Source organism: Gadus morhua, chromosome 12 (genome assembly GCF_902167405.1).
Source record: "Gadus morhua chromosome 12, gadMor3.0, whole genome shotgun sequence".
Lineage (NCBI taxonomy): Eukaryota > Metazoa > Chordata > Actinopteri > Gadiformes > Gadidae > Gadus > Gadus morhua.
Genome location: NC_044059.1, coordinates 11830617 through 11846164, shown reverse-complemented (window position 1 = coordinate 11846164; position 15548 = coordinate 11830617). Strand labels below are relative to the sequence as shown.

Genomic DNA, 15548 nt, shown 5'->3' with positions numbered 1-15548 from the left:
TATTGACCTTCAAACCCCCCCACCTGTTGACCTTTGACAGGCAGGGATGAACGCTGCCGGGTCTGGGGGAAGGACCGTTGGGGCCCTTTCAGAGGACGCCTTCATCCAAGGTGTCTCAGTCATGAGGCACACAGGCAGACTGTCAGACATCAGGGTTCAAACCCTTTGTGCCGGGTGAGGTGAGTTTAGCTCACCTCACTTTAGCTCAAAGTTACGTTTCAGAAGTTTAGCTTCTGATTGTTAGCATTAGTTTAAAACGTTTTAATGTTTAATTTTAAGCCTAAATATTGAAGAATATTGAACCCCCCCCCCCTCCGTTCCCCATCAAACCACACCACTTGTTGACCTTTGACCCATCAAACCCCCCCACATGTTGACCTTTGACCCATCACCCCCCCCACACACCTGTTGACCTTTGACCCTAAAACCACACCACCTGTTGACCTTTGACCCATCAAACCCCCCCACCCGTTGACCTTTGACCCATCACCCCCCCCACACACCTGTTGAACTTCGACCCTCAAACCACAACACCTGTTGCCCATCAACCCCCCCCCCCCCCCACTTTGCCACAACTATTTTTATAGGCTCATTGAATGAACACTTGAGCTCTGGCCGGCGGCCCTCACTGATGACGGTGAGCTGGGCGTGGCTCTTCATGGTGCCCACGTCGCAGGTGTAGTGGTCCGTGTCGGTGGTCTCCAGGCAGCCGACGGTGAGCGACAGCAGCACGCCGCTCTGCCTCATGACGTACTTCCTGCCCGGGCGCAGCTCGGTCAGGCCCTTCAGCCAGGCCACGCGCTGGGCCGGGCGCCGCGTCTCGCACTCCAGGGTCACCTTGCCCTTCTCCTCGCCCCGCGCGTCCCGCAGCTCCCGGGAAAAGGTGTGCTGCAGCTCTGGGCCGGGGAGAGGACAGGGGTCAGTCTGGGGTTCAGGGGACTCTAGAGACTGTGATGTGTTTGGGTGGCTGGGAACACAACACTGTTTCACTTTTGAGTGAAAGTATCATAAATACATGGCCTGTTAAGCCCTTTGAGACTGTGCCGGGATTAAGGGCTATACCAATACATTAGAATTTAATTTTATTGAATTGAGTCATTTATTTTATCCAAAGCAGCTGACAGGGAACATGGATACTCGTCATTAAAGGCGCTTGCACACCGCCGCGCGGCAACCGCCCTTATCACCGCCTCGCTGCCGGAGGGTTCAGCGCGGCGGTGTGAAGGGCCCGGCGCTTTCAAAAGTGGCTGCTGCTGCCGCCGAAAGTTTCAACACGGGGAAAGCTAAGCGGTAGGGCAAAAAGCTGTGCGCGTTCACGTGGGCGGCAACCGCTTCCTGGTTTTCAGCCGCTTTTGTGACCGCCTCCCCTCTGCCGCCCTTCCCTCATTGGAAAGAATGGAGGCAGCGAGTTGCCGCGCGGCGGTGTGAAAGCAGCTTTAGGAGCCGGTTGGGGTAGGCTAAGGACATGGAGGCTGGAACCCAGCACCCTTCGGCATACGAGTCAAACTCCATAACCCTACAGTATCCAGCTACTGTTTACCGAGAAGATCAGACAATCGATGTAAAACAAACACCCTCTTCCACACTCTTCCAAAGATCGTCTGAAAGGAAACCAAAGAGGCTGGCGTTCACTTCAGACGGTGAGGGAGTCCCCTTGTGCGCTCACCTCGGACCTCCAGCTTGGCGCGCGTGGCGATGCCGTCCGCCTCGCAGCAGTACTCCCCGGAGTCCCTGACGGTGGCGCTGCGGATCACCAGGCTCACCAGGGTCTTCTCCACGCTGACCACGTACTTGGAGCCGGGGCGCACGGGATGGCCGTTCTTCAGCCAGCGGATGGTGGCCTCGGGCTTGGTGATCTCACAGCTCAGCACCGCGTCGTCGCCCGGCACCACCTTCACGCTCTGCATCTCCCGGAACACGTGCACCGCCTTCTCTGCAACGGGACAGCACCGTCACCAGTGTTCACAGCGATCAGAACTAGAAACATGTCAGGGACACATGGGGCTGGCATGTGGCTCAGGAGGTGGAGCGGGTTGGCTGGTAACCGGAAGGTTGCTAGTTCGATCCCCGGCTCCTCCTAGCCGAGTGTCTGCTCCTGACGAGCTGGCTGTCGCCTTGCGTGGCTGACTCCGCCGTCGGTGTGTGAATGTGTGCATGAATGTGTGAATCTTACGCAATATTGTAAAGCGCTTTGAGTGGCCACTGGTTAGAAAAGCGCTACATAAATGCAGTCCATTTACCATATCAAGAAAATAATCACAATAACACTTCAAACACCTCTTGGACCTGGACGCTTACCTCGGACGAAGAGCATGGTCCTGCAGCTGAGGTCTTTGACGGTGAAGACCACGTCTCCAGCGTCGAGCAGGTTGGCCTCTTTGATGGCCAGTTTGTACAGGCGCCCGTTCTGGGTCACCTGAAGCCGGGAGTCGCTGACCACAAGCTGGCCGTTGATAGTCCAGGTGGGCTCTTCCATGAGGTCGTGGGACAGAAGACACTCGAAGGTGCAGTTCTCCCCTTCCAGGACAGAGGCAGTCTTCAACCGTTGGACAATGGTGATGAGAAGGTCTGTAAAAACAGCAGGACAGCTAAAGACTGCATCTCCAGAGAAGCGCTAGTGTCTCAATTGTGTGAAACTTATTACAAGGTATTGTTTTTTTAATAGAATACACTGCTGAAAGACATGCATCAAAGCAACACTTAAAAGGTAGTGGAGATGCTTGAATTCTGTCTCATCATTTTTGTTCATTGCTTTAAATTCCATGGCGACTTTCAGCAAAACTTCGAGACTTTGAACTTTGAAACTTTGAGAAGAAAACCTGGGAGGCCAAAAACCACCCGGCGCAGAACTGTGACACAAGAGCCTGAAAAGATGAACCTGTCATGGGGAGAGGCCCAACATGCTGCCAGGGACCGAGTGCAATGGAGAGTGCTCATTGAAGCCTCATAGCCATCAGAAACTCTGATACACTCTTTTCATTCAAAAGTCAACTTAAATCCCATCTTTTCAGGACCACCTACAACATCTGACTAATTATCCTCCTTCTATATCCATCTTCCACCCTCTCTGTCTCTTAATGTGTTGTCTGGTGTTGTGGTGTTGTTTGTTTGCCTTTTGTATGAGTGTCTGTACTGTCTGTATGCATTTATTTTGTAAAGCGTTGAGTACTAAGAAAAGCGCCGTACAAAACCTATCTATTATTATTATCATGTCCCATAGGGACGAAGAGGAATGATGATGATGATGGGCTGATACTCACCATGCACAGTTACCTTGGCCCGGGTCTGGCTGGCGCCCAGGTCACAGGTGTAGTGTCCGGCGTCGTCCTTGCAGAGGCCGAGCAGGGTGAGGCTCATGGCGCGGCCGGCGTGCAGCAGCTGGACCCGGTCCCCGGGGGTGAGCGCCTCGCCATCCTTCGTCCACACGGGGCTCGCCGTCTCCTTGGAGGCCTCGCACTGCAGGCACACCCGGCCCTGCTCCTCCCCCACCACGTCCTCCAGGGAGCGCAGGAACACGGCCGGTCGCTCTGGGGGGGGGGGGGGGACAGCGGTGCAGGGCCAACGTCATCGCCGGGTTTATCGGGTCGAGAACGAGTCGACCTCACTGCAGAGGCGCCGCCCGAAGATTTATGATCGCGGGAGTCACCCATGGGAGGCTATGTTGTTTAAAGCAGGTGCTAATACAATTTGACGCAAAAAAGAATGACAAATAATACTACAATCCTACACTCTGATATGGTAAGAGTCAACCTGTCGAATCACACTTCAAGCAGCAACGGTCATCATCACTTAAGCAAATGAAAAATATGTTTTATATTTCATTTTGATCATTCCCGTTCTGCTTGCCACATTATTGTTTTTTTTCTTTTTTTCATATACATTTTTCACCATAAAATGACCGTTTTTTTTGCGAGGTGGGGCTTGGAGGGGGCTCAGCCTTTTTCAGGGGGGGCTTAATCCCCCGGCTGGCCCAGCACTCGCGCCACCACTGAACGCACACAATAGAGGACCAATGACGCATCACCAAGTGCAGCATGAAGTGAGGATCCATCATTGGTTCGATTTTTTGCATTCGTGTATTCCGAGGTCGTGTGGGCATGGCTGACCTTTGACCCTCAGCGTGGTGGTCTCGGAGATGGGCCCGGCCTTGAAGGTGACCCTGCTCTCCTGTGGGCGGAGCCTCCGGACGGTGAGGCTGTGCATGGTGCCCATGTTCTGGATGCGGTACACGGCGTTGGAGTAGAGCCGGCAGCTGTTGAGCAGCCACTCCACGTTGGCCACCACGTAGTTCAGCTCGCAGGAGAAGATGGCGTTGTCGTCCTCCTCCACCTCCAGGGGCTCCAGGCTCTTCACCATCTGCAGCCGGCGCACTGAGAACGGGAAGGTAGACGACGGATGACGACAAGAGAACGGATACTGCGGACGAACAGCGGAATCAATCGACTACAACTGAGATCCTGAATCAGTGAGTAATTTACGACATCTCAAAAGTCCCCTCTACTTTTTAATGTGTGATCTTATTTTACCTTCTTGGGGTCAATACTATGTCTCTCCTCTTACTGGCTCACAAGAGTTTCGAGAGAAATTCCTCCCATACTGCTTCGGTAATCGGCGAGTACTTAAGTCTAAGTGCTGATCCGAGACCATTGCATGACTAGCTCATTAAACAAGAGGAAAGGAAGATCACAAACACATGCAGTATTATGCTGCGGTCGTCGGAGGTGGAAAGTCGGAATGTGAAAAGCGTCAACTCAGACCTTCGTATGTTCCAGATACCAAGTCGGAAAAACATGGATGCTCACGCTTAACAACAACGATCCAAATGTGTTATTATAATTATAGATAATAAATGTAAATGATCGGGTTCAGAAAAAAATAAAATCGACAGTAAGTGAACTGAGTATACATTGCCATCATCCTAAAGGTGCGGCCACACCAGACGCGTATCTCGCGTACTTCGCGTATGAAATCGCCATTTTCTCCATAGGGAACCATTGGTTTACGCGCGTATTACGCGTATTACGCGTATTTCGCGTATTAAGCAACATTTTACGCGCGTATAGCGCGTATGTGGCGCGTATATTTACGCGCAATACGCGCTATACGCGCTATACGCGCGTATATCGCGTACATTTCAAAAGAGTTCAAAAAATTGAACTTTTTACGCGAAGTACGCGAGATACGCGTCTGACGAGACACGCATTGCCCAATCAGCGTTGAGCTTGACCCGACGTCACTGGCAGAGAGTAGTGAGCTTGGACAGAAGCATACGGCCGACATCTTTCTTTTTTCTGTGTGGAAATAGTAACATAGTTACGCCATTAAATGCTTTTATGGAAACATTTCTAGCGAGAAATGTGCATTTTACTTTCATAATGTTCACTCGGTGAATGTGAAGGATGTTTGGTTTGATAGTTATGACGAAGAGGGAACGCTCCGTTCACTTGCATGGACAGAGTCTCTGGTTACTAAGCAACCTCAACGTCTTGGCGGACTATTTCTCTGCTGGGAAACACACCAGACACACCATGTGAAGTTATTTAACCCGATTATTGTTATTTATATCCGAGATTATTTAATCTAACCCGATCTAAACTCTATCACCCAAACACGGCGGCGTTTGGGTTTCCTACCTCGGACTCCAGCGCAGCCACGGCCGACAACTTTCTTTATTCTGGGTGGAAATAGTAACATAGTTACGCCATTAAATGCGTTTATGGAAACATTTTTAGCGAGAAATGTGCATTTTACTTTCGTAATGTTCGCTCGGTGAATGTGAAGGATGTTTGGTTTGATAGTTATGACGAAGAGGGAACGCTCCGTTCACTTGCATGGACATGGACTCATCTAGGCGAGTGACGTAGGCGCGTATAGCGCGTATGCGACCATTTTTGACACAAAATGGTCAAGCAACATTTTACTCGCGTATCTCGCGTAAAAAGTACGCGAGATACGCGTCTGGTGTGGCCGCAGAGAACCCTTCAATAGGAACAAGTGCTATTACTAGTTACAATGTAAGGCCGTGTTCACATCTAGCGTTTTTTTTTAATCTGCCAGCGCTTGTTTTACATTATATTCCTATGGAGCAGAGCGTTTCTGGGGAAAGTCACGGCCGTTTTTTTAAACGCCTCTCCCAGCATCTTTTTCTGCCACACGGAGCGTTGAGAAAAGTTCAACTTTCAGGAAGAAAGTGGCCGACGTCAGGCGTCTTTTGGGCAACTGACCAATCACAAGCGGAACATTGACACTTCGTCACGAAGGAAACTCTCAACTGTCAAAACAAGAAACAATGGCGGACAAATCCGGTTGAGCGATTAATAGTTTTAATTACAGAACATGTCGAGATCTACGACATGTCTAATGGGCTCTAGCCTGGATACGTAGTAGGCGAGTAACGTCGGGTCTAGAATGGGTTCGTTGCTAGGCGATAGAAAAAACGCTGGCAGCTTTTTTTTTTTTTTTTAAACAGTCGGCTCAACTCTTCCCTATTACAAAAAACGCTAGATGTGAGCACGGCCTTAAATGCTGTATCGGTATAAACTCGGTATCAAACATCTGTACGTCCTACCTTCGACCTTGACGGTCGCGGTGCTCTGGGACCCCCCCGCCATGCAGTGGTACGGCCCGCCGTCCATCCCCAGCAGGCCGTGGATGGTGAGCTCCGCCCGCGGGCCCTCCCGCCTCATGCTGTACTTGGTGGAGCTCTTGAGGGCCGTGCGCCCCCGGAACCAGCGGACGGCTCGCGGCGAGGGCGCGAAGGAGCAGCTCAGGGTCACCGCCGCGTTCTCCTTCACCTCCACGTCCTCCAGGTGGTGGAGCACCTGCAGGGGGCGCTCTGAAGGGGGGGGGGGCAGACGATATATCGGTTATTTAAGGATGTTGTACACTCTAGAAATTTAAATTATTTGTATTGTTTACATTTTATATAGTTAATTATGTATTATTTAAATATTATTCATTTATTATTAAAAATATACATATATTTATATTATTAATTAATTGTTAGTTATTAATAAAAAATATATAATAATGTATTATTTATATATTATTCATATTTATTAATATATTATTAATATATATGTTTATATTATTAATTATTAATTTATTTTTAGTGATTAATACAAAATATATAATAATGTATTATTTATATACATTCATATTTATTCATATATTATTAAAATACATATATATTAATATTATTAATTAAATTAAATGTTTTGTACATTTTACATGTGGTACAGTATATGCCATTTAGTGGATGCTTTTACCCGAAGCAAACGTTCTCAGCATGGGGGGTACCACTGAGAATGCCTCGCTGGACCAGGACAGGGCCACAAAGTGGACATCCATCCATCCATCCATCCATCCATCCATCATCCATCATCCATCATCCCTCCCTCCCTCCCTCCCTCCCTCCCTCCCTCCCTCCATCCATCAGTCCGTCCCCACCTCTGACGGTGAGCTTGCCGCTGCAGTGGCTCTTGCCCGCGGCGAACACCACGGGTCCGGACATGGAGCTGTCGGTAGCTGTGAGGCAGAGGCTGTGGACGGTGCCGTCCCTGTCCATCCTCACCCCCGGGCTGGGGGCCAGGACCTCCCCGCTCAGGGTCCAGCGCGGGGGCCTCCCTGAGCGCAGGCTGGTCTCCACCTGGAACAGCGCCGGCTCCGGCTCCGTCACCTCCGTCACCGAGGACATCCCGCGCACGATCTTGATGGCCTGCTCTGCACACACACAGCCCAGAGGCACGTCACGAGGCGGGACCGGGCTGCGGGGACGCCGTCACCATACTTTTTGGGGGATGAATTTAATTCTAAAACTAAACTGTAGAAAATTGGGGTGTCGAACCCAGAACCAGACTGGGAGTCAAAGACCAAAACCATGAATGTTCCACTCATTAAAGTAACGAGAACGTTTACTTTACATCCAGGGCCTTTAGCAGACGCTTTTATGCAAAGCGACTTACAATAAGTCCATATGTCTGAAGAAGGAGAAACAATATATCGCTGTTGGTACAGTAAGTATACAACACTGATAGTTAGGGTAAGAGGCTACACAATGCTAAGTGCAAGGACGTGCAACATACTGTAAGTGAGTGACAGGGGCGTGGGGAGGTGGGGGAGGCTATGCAGGGTCTAGGTGAACTCTGAACACTTGAGTCTTGAGTCTCTCGCGGGAGAGAACATGGACCACAACACGAGGGGGACCTCTCACCCTCCACCAGCAGCTGGCAGGAGGTTTTGTCGTCGCCGGCGTCGCAGGTGTAGGTGTCCTCGTCCGAGGAGCAGATGTCGTCGATGGTCAGCTGGCGGTAGACGTCCTGGCTGAGGAGCTGGTACTTCTGACCCGTGGCCAGCTCGCGGCCGCTCTTGAACCAGCGCACCTGGGCGTTGGGCCGGGACACCTGGCACTCCAGGAGGCCGCGGTGTCGGTACATGGCCACCTTCACCCTGAGAGGACGGGCTATCTGGACCGGCAGCTCTGCAGTGAGGGAGGAGAGATCACACCTTAAGGCGGGGGGGATGAGGTAGTGTTTTGGTCGACTGTCACTTGGTTCTTGAGATCATTTCATTCCAGTTTGCTTCGGTTGTTTCCTGGATTCCAAAAATGTGCGTTTGGTCCATTGGAGGAAAGGATTTACGAAGCTTATCTCTATCGAAATCGCTTACTAACGTGTGATTAACCTTTAATCCAATTTATTGGAATACACCTAAAATGGTGTATTATGTGTTTTTGCCTCATATCTGATGAGGTTCCCACCGTACTGCGATGGTGTTTGACATTCCTGGTGAGTTAAACCTAAAAAGGTCAGTTCTCTCACCTTTAACTGCAAGAGTTGCATAAGAGGACACTCGCTCGGCAGTGAATCTGATCTCTCCGGCATGTTCCGGCCTGACGGACTTGAAGCTGAGGATGTGAGTTTTACCTGCAAAGACACCATTTCTGGGGGTTAGATTGCTGATTCTGGTGACATGAACAAGCAAACCATATGCATAAGCCAAATAGTGTAATCTAACCTAACTCTACTGCCTACGGAATTAGGCTAAATACAAGATGAACCTTAAGATATGAGTCAGGCAATTATGCTATTTGGCTAACGATATGTATCTCTTCATCAGAGAAAAAACTGAATTTTTCATTTTTAATTAATGTTAGCATTACTGATATCAAGCTACTTCAATATCAGCCAATATTCAATTGAATAATAGTTAATAATTCAGTTGAATAATAGTTAATAATTCAGTTGAATAAATATCGATAATTCAGTTGAATAATAGTCGGTATTCAGTTGAATAATAGTTTATATCTGCTGATAATCCACTAGGAACGTTCTTGGATCTCCCCTGGGCCTCCATGATGAAGAGGAGCCCGGGTGAGTCCCCAGACCCCCTGCCCCCCTGCCCCCCCCCCCCCCCCCCCCCCCCCCCCCCCGATGGCCCCCGCCCACCCTGGTGCCGGATCCGGACGTGGTCCCCCGGCCGGACCCGGGCGTCGCCGCGGTACCAGCGGCCCTCCAGGTCCTCCTGGTTCACCTCACACAGGAAGCTGACCGCCTGCCGCTCCGTGGCGCGCACGTCCTGCAGCTCCGTCACGATGAAGATGTCCCTGGCTGAGGAAGAGGAGAGGGGGCGGAGCTTAGGGTCGTCATACAGGGACGCACAACATGATACAGAAACACATTACTGGAGTGAAGACGCACACAACATGATACAGACACACAACATGATACAGTAACACATTACTGGAGTGAAGACGCACACAACATGATACAGACACACAACATGATACACACACACAACATGATACAGACACACAACATGATACAGACACACAACATGATACAGAAACACATTACTGGAGTGAAGATACACACAACATGATACAGACACTCAACATGATACAGACACACAACACGATACACACACACAACATGATACAGACACACAATACTGGAGTGAAGATACACACAACATGAAACAGACGCACAACATGATACAGACACACATTACTGGAGGGAAGATACACACAACATGATACAGACACATCACTGGAGTGAAGATACACACAACATGATCCAGACACACATTACTGTACTGAAGCTTTGTTTAGTGATTCTGACACACACACACACACCTTAAGACAAACACACATTACTTAAGTGAGGCTTAGTACCATCATACAGATACACAAACACCTTAGCACAAACACTATTGTTACTATTGTTACTATTCACTTCAGAAACACACAACATGATTCAAACACACATTAATATACTGAAGCTTAGTTCATTGATTCAGATATATACAACATGATACAAACAAACATTCATCTACTGAAGCTTTGTTAGTCACACAAATACAAACAAAATAATTCAAACACATGTTACGACTCACAGACACACAACATGATACAAACACACATTCATCTATTGAAGCTTTGTTAGTCACACAAATAAAAACAAAAGGATTCAACACATGTCACGGTAATTAAGCTTCGTTTAGTGCTTCAGACAAACACAACAGGATTCCAACACATGTTAATGTACTGAAGATGTGTTAGGCACACGGATACAAAAAACATGATTCAAAACATGTTAGGAGCTTATCAAGGGTGGGATTATTCAGAGACACACACAGCTTCATTGGAACACACACAAGGAGCAGAAACAGACCATACACAACGGCACAAAATCGGATGATTGATGATTGCAAAAATTAAATGGGTATGCGCAGGAGAGGAGAGGCTTGTGATTGGGTCCTCTGTGAAACAACTCTGGAACCTGGTCTTGAAAAGTGGTTGATGAGGAAACCCAATGAATATGATGGATTAATATAACCGTTGATTCCATCTGCCTTCTCACTCTGAATCCATAAGTCCCATATGCATCTCTAACTCCTCCCCAGGTCCAACGTGATTCTGTGTTCTACAGTCTAGAAGAACCTCAGGTCTTTACAGCTCGGCCCTCCCATTGGTCCACAACTGTTGACCTCTGACCCAGTACCCCCCCCCCCCCCATTTCTGTTGACCCTTCAACCCTCCCCATCCTGTAGACCATCACACCCCCCAAACCTGTTGACCTTTCAGCCTCAACCACCCCACCGGTTGACCCTGAACCCCCAACTGTCGACCTTTGACCCTCAACGCCACCACCTGTCGACCTTTGACCCTCAACCCACCAACCCCGCCTGTTCACCGTCTAACCCCCCCACCTGTTGACCCTCAACCCCCCCCCTCACCTGTTGAGCTTTGACCCTCAACCCCCCCCACCTGTTGACCTTTGACCCCCCCACCTGTTGACCTTTGACCCCCCCACCTGTGACGGTGAGCCTGCAGCTGGTCTCCACGTCGAGGGCGCTGAAGGAGACGGTCCCGGCGTCGGCCAGCCCCACGCGGGTCAGGGTGAGCGCGTGCTTCTTGCCCTGGGCGCTGATGCGGCAGGTGGGCTTGGCCTTGAGGCGCAGGCCGTCGCGGGCCCAGGCGCCCTGGACGTAGGCCAGGTTCAGCACCACCTCCAGGGTGAGGCTCTCGCACTCACACACCGCCGTGTCCTCCAGGGCCTTCACCACCTGCAGCCGGTTCTCTGACCGGCCGTCCACGAGGGAGCGTCAGTCCAGCGCTGTTCACCGTGCAGTGCTACGATCACAGCTAACCACTGTCCAATGCTAACCACAGGCTAATGCTAACCACATGCTAACCACTGTCCAATGCTAACCACAGGCTAATGCTAACCACAGGCTAATGCTAATCACAATACAATGCTACCATCACAGCCTAATACTAACTAAGTCTTATGCTAACTTGAGCCTAATGGTGACCATGGTCAGTAATGCTGCCATCACATGCTACCATCACAGTAATACTAACTAAGTCTTATGCTAACTTGAGCCTAATGGTGACCATGGTCTTATGCTAACCACAGCCTAATGCTAACCACAGGCCCATGCTCATACCATGTAGCAGTTAGTCATAGATAGTTCCTAGATGTGATTGTTGTGAACTCACTGGCCGCCGCTACTATCCCTCCAGGTATGTTGTCGGCCATGTTGAAGGTGAGCGGATGCCAGATGCTCTTTCTTCTCCTACTGGCTGAAAATAAATTAGGTTTGAACCCTTGGTATGAAAAAGACCAAGTTAGAATTAGTTTTATTCTACACAAATACTTTAACTTCCTACGTTGCATCAGATACAAGCTTTTGCTGCGGTGTGTAGTAATGGCCTTAAGAAGATGTTTCTGGAATGCTAACTCTTAGCCGTTAGCTGTTAATTTTATCCTGTTAATCAAATTTAGACTTGAATGCGGGGGGGGGGGGTTCGTTGTCGGGGTTGTTTGTGTGTGTGTGTGTGTGTGTGTGCGTGCTAGTGTGTGTGTTTGTGTGTGTGTATGTGTATGTTTATGTGTGTGTGTATGTGCTAGTGTATGTGTGCGTATGTTTATGTGTGTGTGTGTGTGTATGCGCGCGTGTGTGTGCGTGTGTGTGTGTGTGTGTGTGTGTGTGTGTGTGTGTGTGTGTGTGTGTGTGTGTGTGTGTGTGTGTGTGTGTGTGTGTGTGTGTGTGTGTGTGTGTGCGCGCAGCCTTCTTCAATCTCGCCCTGCCATCTTAAAATGGCGACTCGGACACCAGGATTATTTGGGCCCATCGAGATGGAGAGCACGTGGCACCACTCAGATATGACAGAAGTCCCGTCACGTGTGTTATTCGTAATGAAGAGCTGATCTCAGCAACCCTTTATGCCATCTATAAATAGCACTCAGAGTCAGCTATGTTCACACCCCCACCTCCTCTGAACTGCCCCACCACTGAGACAGTAGGGCAAGCAGAGAATGATGATGATGAAGGGGTTATTGACTGTTGGGATCTGATTGTATCGGTGATATTTAAGGGGGACGGGGCCAAAGAGGATGGCTCTTGGCTATGAGCGGACTTCATGGCTCCCAGGAGCTTTGAGGGAAAACTATGATCGTAACTTCATCCGTAGTGTGACCTTTCACCTTGCGTCATTCAGCAAAACCTTTTGTTCACACACTAGTAGCCTAACAAGGGAGATCCAGAGTTGGATTTTCAAATATGTAATTCGAAATATACAGGTTTTTTATTTATGCATATTTTATATTTTTTAACAAATATCTTTGCAAAAATAAAAGAATGCAAAACAATTAAGACCTATAACATATCTTAAGGGCTTGAATCAAATCTTTATCTTGATAACTGTAGCCTATTATGAATTGGACCTGAAGAGCTTTGAAATGCATGAATACTAAATTCATATGAATACAATTTTAGGTATTTGAACAAAACTTAAATGAATATCCAAATACTATTTTCACCGAGTCTCAATCCTCAGCAGTAATGAACCAACCTTGACCTGGAGCAGATGTTGTCTTCAGGGAGTTAAAGTCTCCTGGTATTCCCTTGTGCGGTCTTCAATAAACTCCCTCTCAGAGTTAATACCGGCAGAAACAAACAAATCAGTAATCCCCCCAGGCTGATCCCATCTCCAAACCCCTATCCGTGCATCACCTAGTGTCCTGGACCGAGTCGTCAAAGTTTTAAGTTTCTCCTAAATAAAAGACCATAGCCTGGTGGTTGTTGGTGTTCTAGTTCCCCCCAACACCGATGCAGCCTGTTGCGCTTTCTCTTTTTTTCTTTTTTTCTTTCCCCCCTTTGCGTTTGTGGAGCCCGCTGGCAAACAGCTGACATATCTGTCCTCAAAGCCGAGCCTCCAAAATAGCCTTGTGTCATGATGCTCTCCGACATAGCCCCGGCCGAACGCAGACGTGTCCCATCGTCCGCCCTGCCATCCACACACGGCAAAATAACACTTATGGTTTGATCAGGGTTTCTACTTCATTAAAGAATACTGGGTCTGTCCTGTGAAGCTGCTCTGCCAGAGCAGGATGTCAACAGCCAGGGTTAAGGGGCTTAACTTCACACCCCTGCTAACTATCTACGCACCACGCAGTACTGCAAGTCACATCGGATAATAGTGTCCACCAAATGGCATATATATATATATATATATATATATACATATATATATATATATACATATATATATATATAGTGTAGCGTCTAAGTGTAGTCCCTTGTGAGTCCCCACCCCAATCTTGGCTTTGTGTTGTCGTACTTTGCGTCGGCTAGTGTTTTGTCCGACGGTCAATTACCTTAAAATGTTGTGGTCAAAAAATTTACCCTCAACATTCATCTCCAGCAGATGGTGTACGATTCTTTCTTGATTGTTTTGTGTTGTTTATATTTTGCAGAAAGATGGACTACAAAAGTGCTACCCACTGTGAGATCATTTTAACGGTAACACTTTAAATTAATTAACCATTATTTAACATTCGTTATTGCAGTAATGAACATCGGCTACCGTTAATCAACAGTTTAAATACAGCGGCGCTGAGAGCTGGCATGGGACAGACTCTCCAGAGTCCAGACGTGCTCTATGTTGCAACGCTGGCTGTGGTTCCTCGGTTCCTCATCTGGTCTTCATGCTCAGCGTTGGATCAGAACCATAAAACAGCCCAACTCTCCTCGGAGAGTTCCCCACCAACGCTACGGTTGAAAGGTCATCAGAGATTAAGCATGTGGCACCCATCACCCCGGAGCCTCTTGTACATACGTCAACCAATGCAAATTGCGCTTTGCTTCCTCCTCAGCGACGCTCGCACACATGTTCTTCTGCAGAGATCGGCGCTCCATCTGGCTGCCCTGGTGGGGGCTGGAGCTCACAGCGCTGAGGCTGCTGATACAGCCCCTCTCTGGGGCAGAAGAACATGGGGTCTGGCCCCTTCGTCCGCTCTCTGAACAAATTATGTAAAATACATGTAAAATAGGGGGGGGATCTGTGGTTTCACACGATGGAAACCATCAGCAGAAACACTGGGAGACCAGCTGTGGTTTGTGTTGAATCTGCATAAACGGGGCGGATGGTACCGCCCACTTGTGACGCCGCCCCCCCCCCCTGTCCACTCCCACGTCGCGAGGGAAAACGTTGAGATGGTGCAGATGTTCCACCAAGTTGCTGTTGTTGTTGGATCCGTTTTGTAGGGGCTTCCCCTGGTCTGGTCCACGAGGATGGACAAAGCCCCCCCCCCACCCTCCCACCATCCCCCCCCCCCCCCCCCCCCCCCCCCATCCACTTCCCCGGCAGCATTGTCTGGCTCGGGGCTTGACGGACAGGCCCATGTGCCGCGGAGCCCTGCTAAGCCCGGTGAAACTCTAGCGACCAGATAATCTCGATGCCATGTCACCCTCTCGGGAAAATAACTCATAACATCTGAGACCGGAATAGTTCTGACGTCCAGAACCGAAGCGTCGTGCAGAGGTCTAACGTGTTTCTTTGAAAAAGAAGGGTTGTGTTTTCCCCTTCACCCCCCCCCCCCCCCCCCCCCCCTTCTATATTGATTGAATCACTTCACAGATATGAAAGATCGTCTCAAGGTCGAGTATTTTGAGTGCGTGCACACCACGGAAAAATGTATATTTCATCTGAAGAAGCAGAATCGAATGACTTTTAAATTGTTTCCTTCCTTCTCATTGGAAGT

General features: G+C 49.0%; 1 protein-coding gene across 1 annotated transcript in view; it reads right to left on the bottom strand.

The window, feature by feature from the left end:
* Nucleotides 1–13980, bottom strand: part of obscna (obscurin, cytoskeletal calmodulin and titin-interacting RhoGEF a) — a 75122-nt gene extending 61142 nt beyond the window's left edge. The window contains exons 1-13 of the mRNA XM_030372245.1: nucleotides 13358–13980; nucleotides 12002–12085; nucleotides 11313–11579; nucleotides 9447–9608; nucleotides 8820–8924; nucleotides 8213–8479; nucleotides 7450–7722; nucleotides 6569–6835; nucleotides 4107–4370; nucleotides 3261–3527; nucleotides 2299–2568; nucleotides 1667–1933; nucleotides 630–896 (exon numbers count right to left, since the gene is read on the bottom strand). Coding sequence (XP_030228105.1) covers nucleotides 630–896; nucleotides 1667–1933; nucleotides 2299–2568; nucleotides 3261–3527; nucleotides 4107–4370; nucleotides 6569–6835; nucleotides 7450–7722; nucleotides 8213–8479; nucleotides 8820–8924; nucleotides 9447–9608; nucleotides 11313–11579; nucleotides 12002–12041 — 2716 coding nt within the window. The 5' untranslated portion in view covers nucleotides 12042–12085; nucleotides 13358–13980. The remainder of the gene's footprint in view (nucleotides 1–629; nucleotides 897–1666; nucleotides 1934–2298; nucleotides 2569–3260; nucleotides 3528–4106; nucleotides 4371–6568; nucleotides 6836–7449; nucleotides 7723–8212; nucleotides 8480–8819; nucleotides 8925–9446; nucleotides 9609–11312; nucleotides 11580–12001; nucleotides 12086–13357) is intronic.
* Between the last annotated feature and the right edge of the window lie 1568 nt (nucleotides 13981–15548).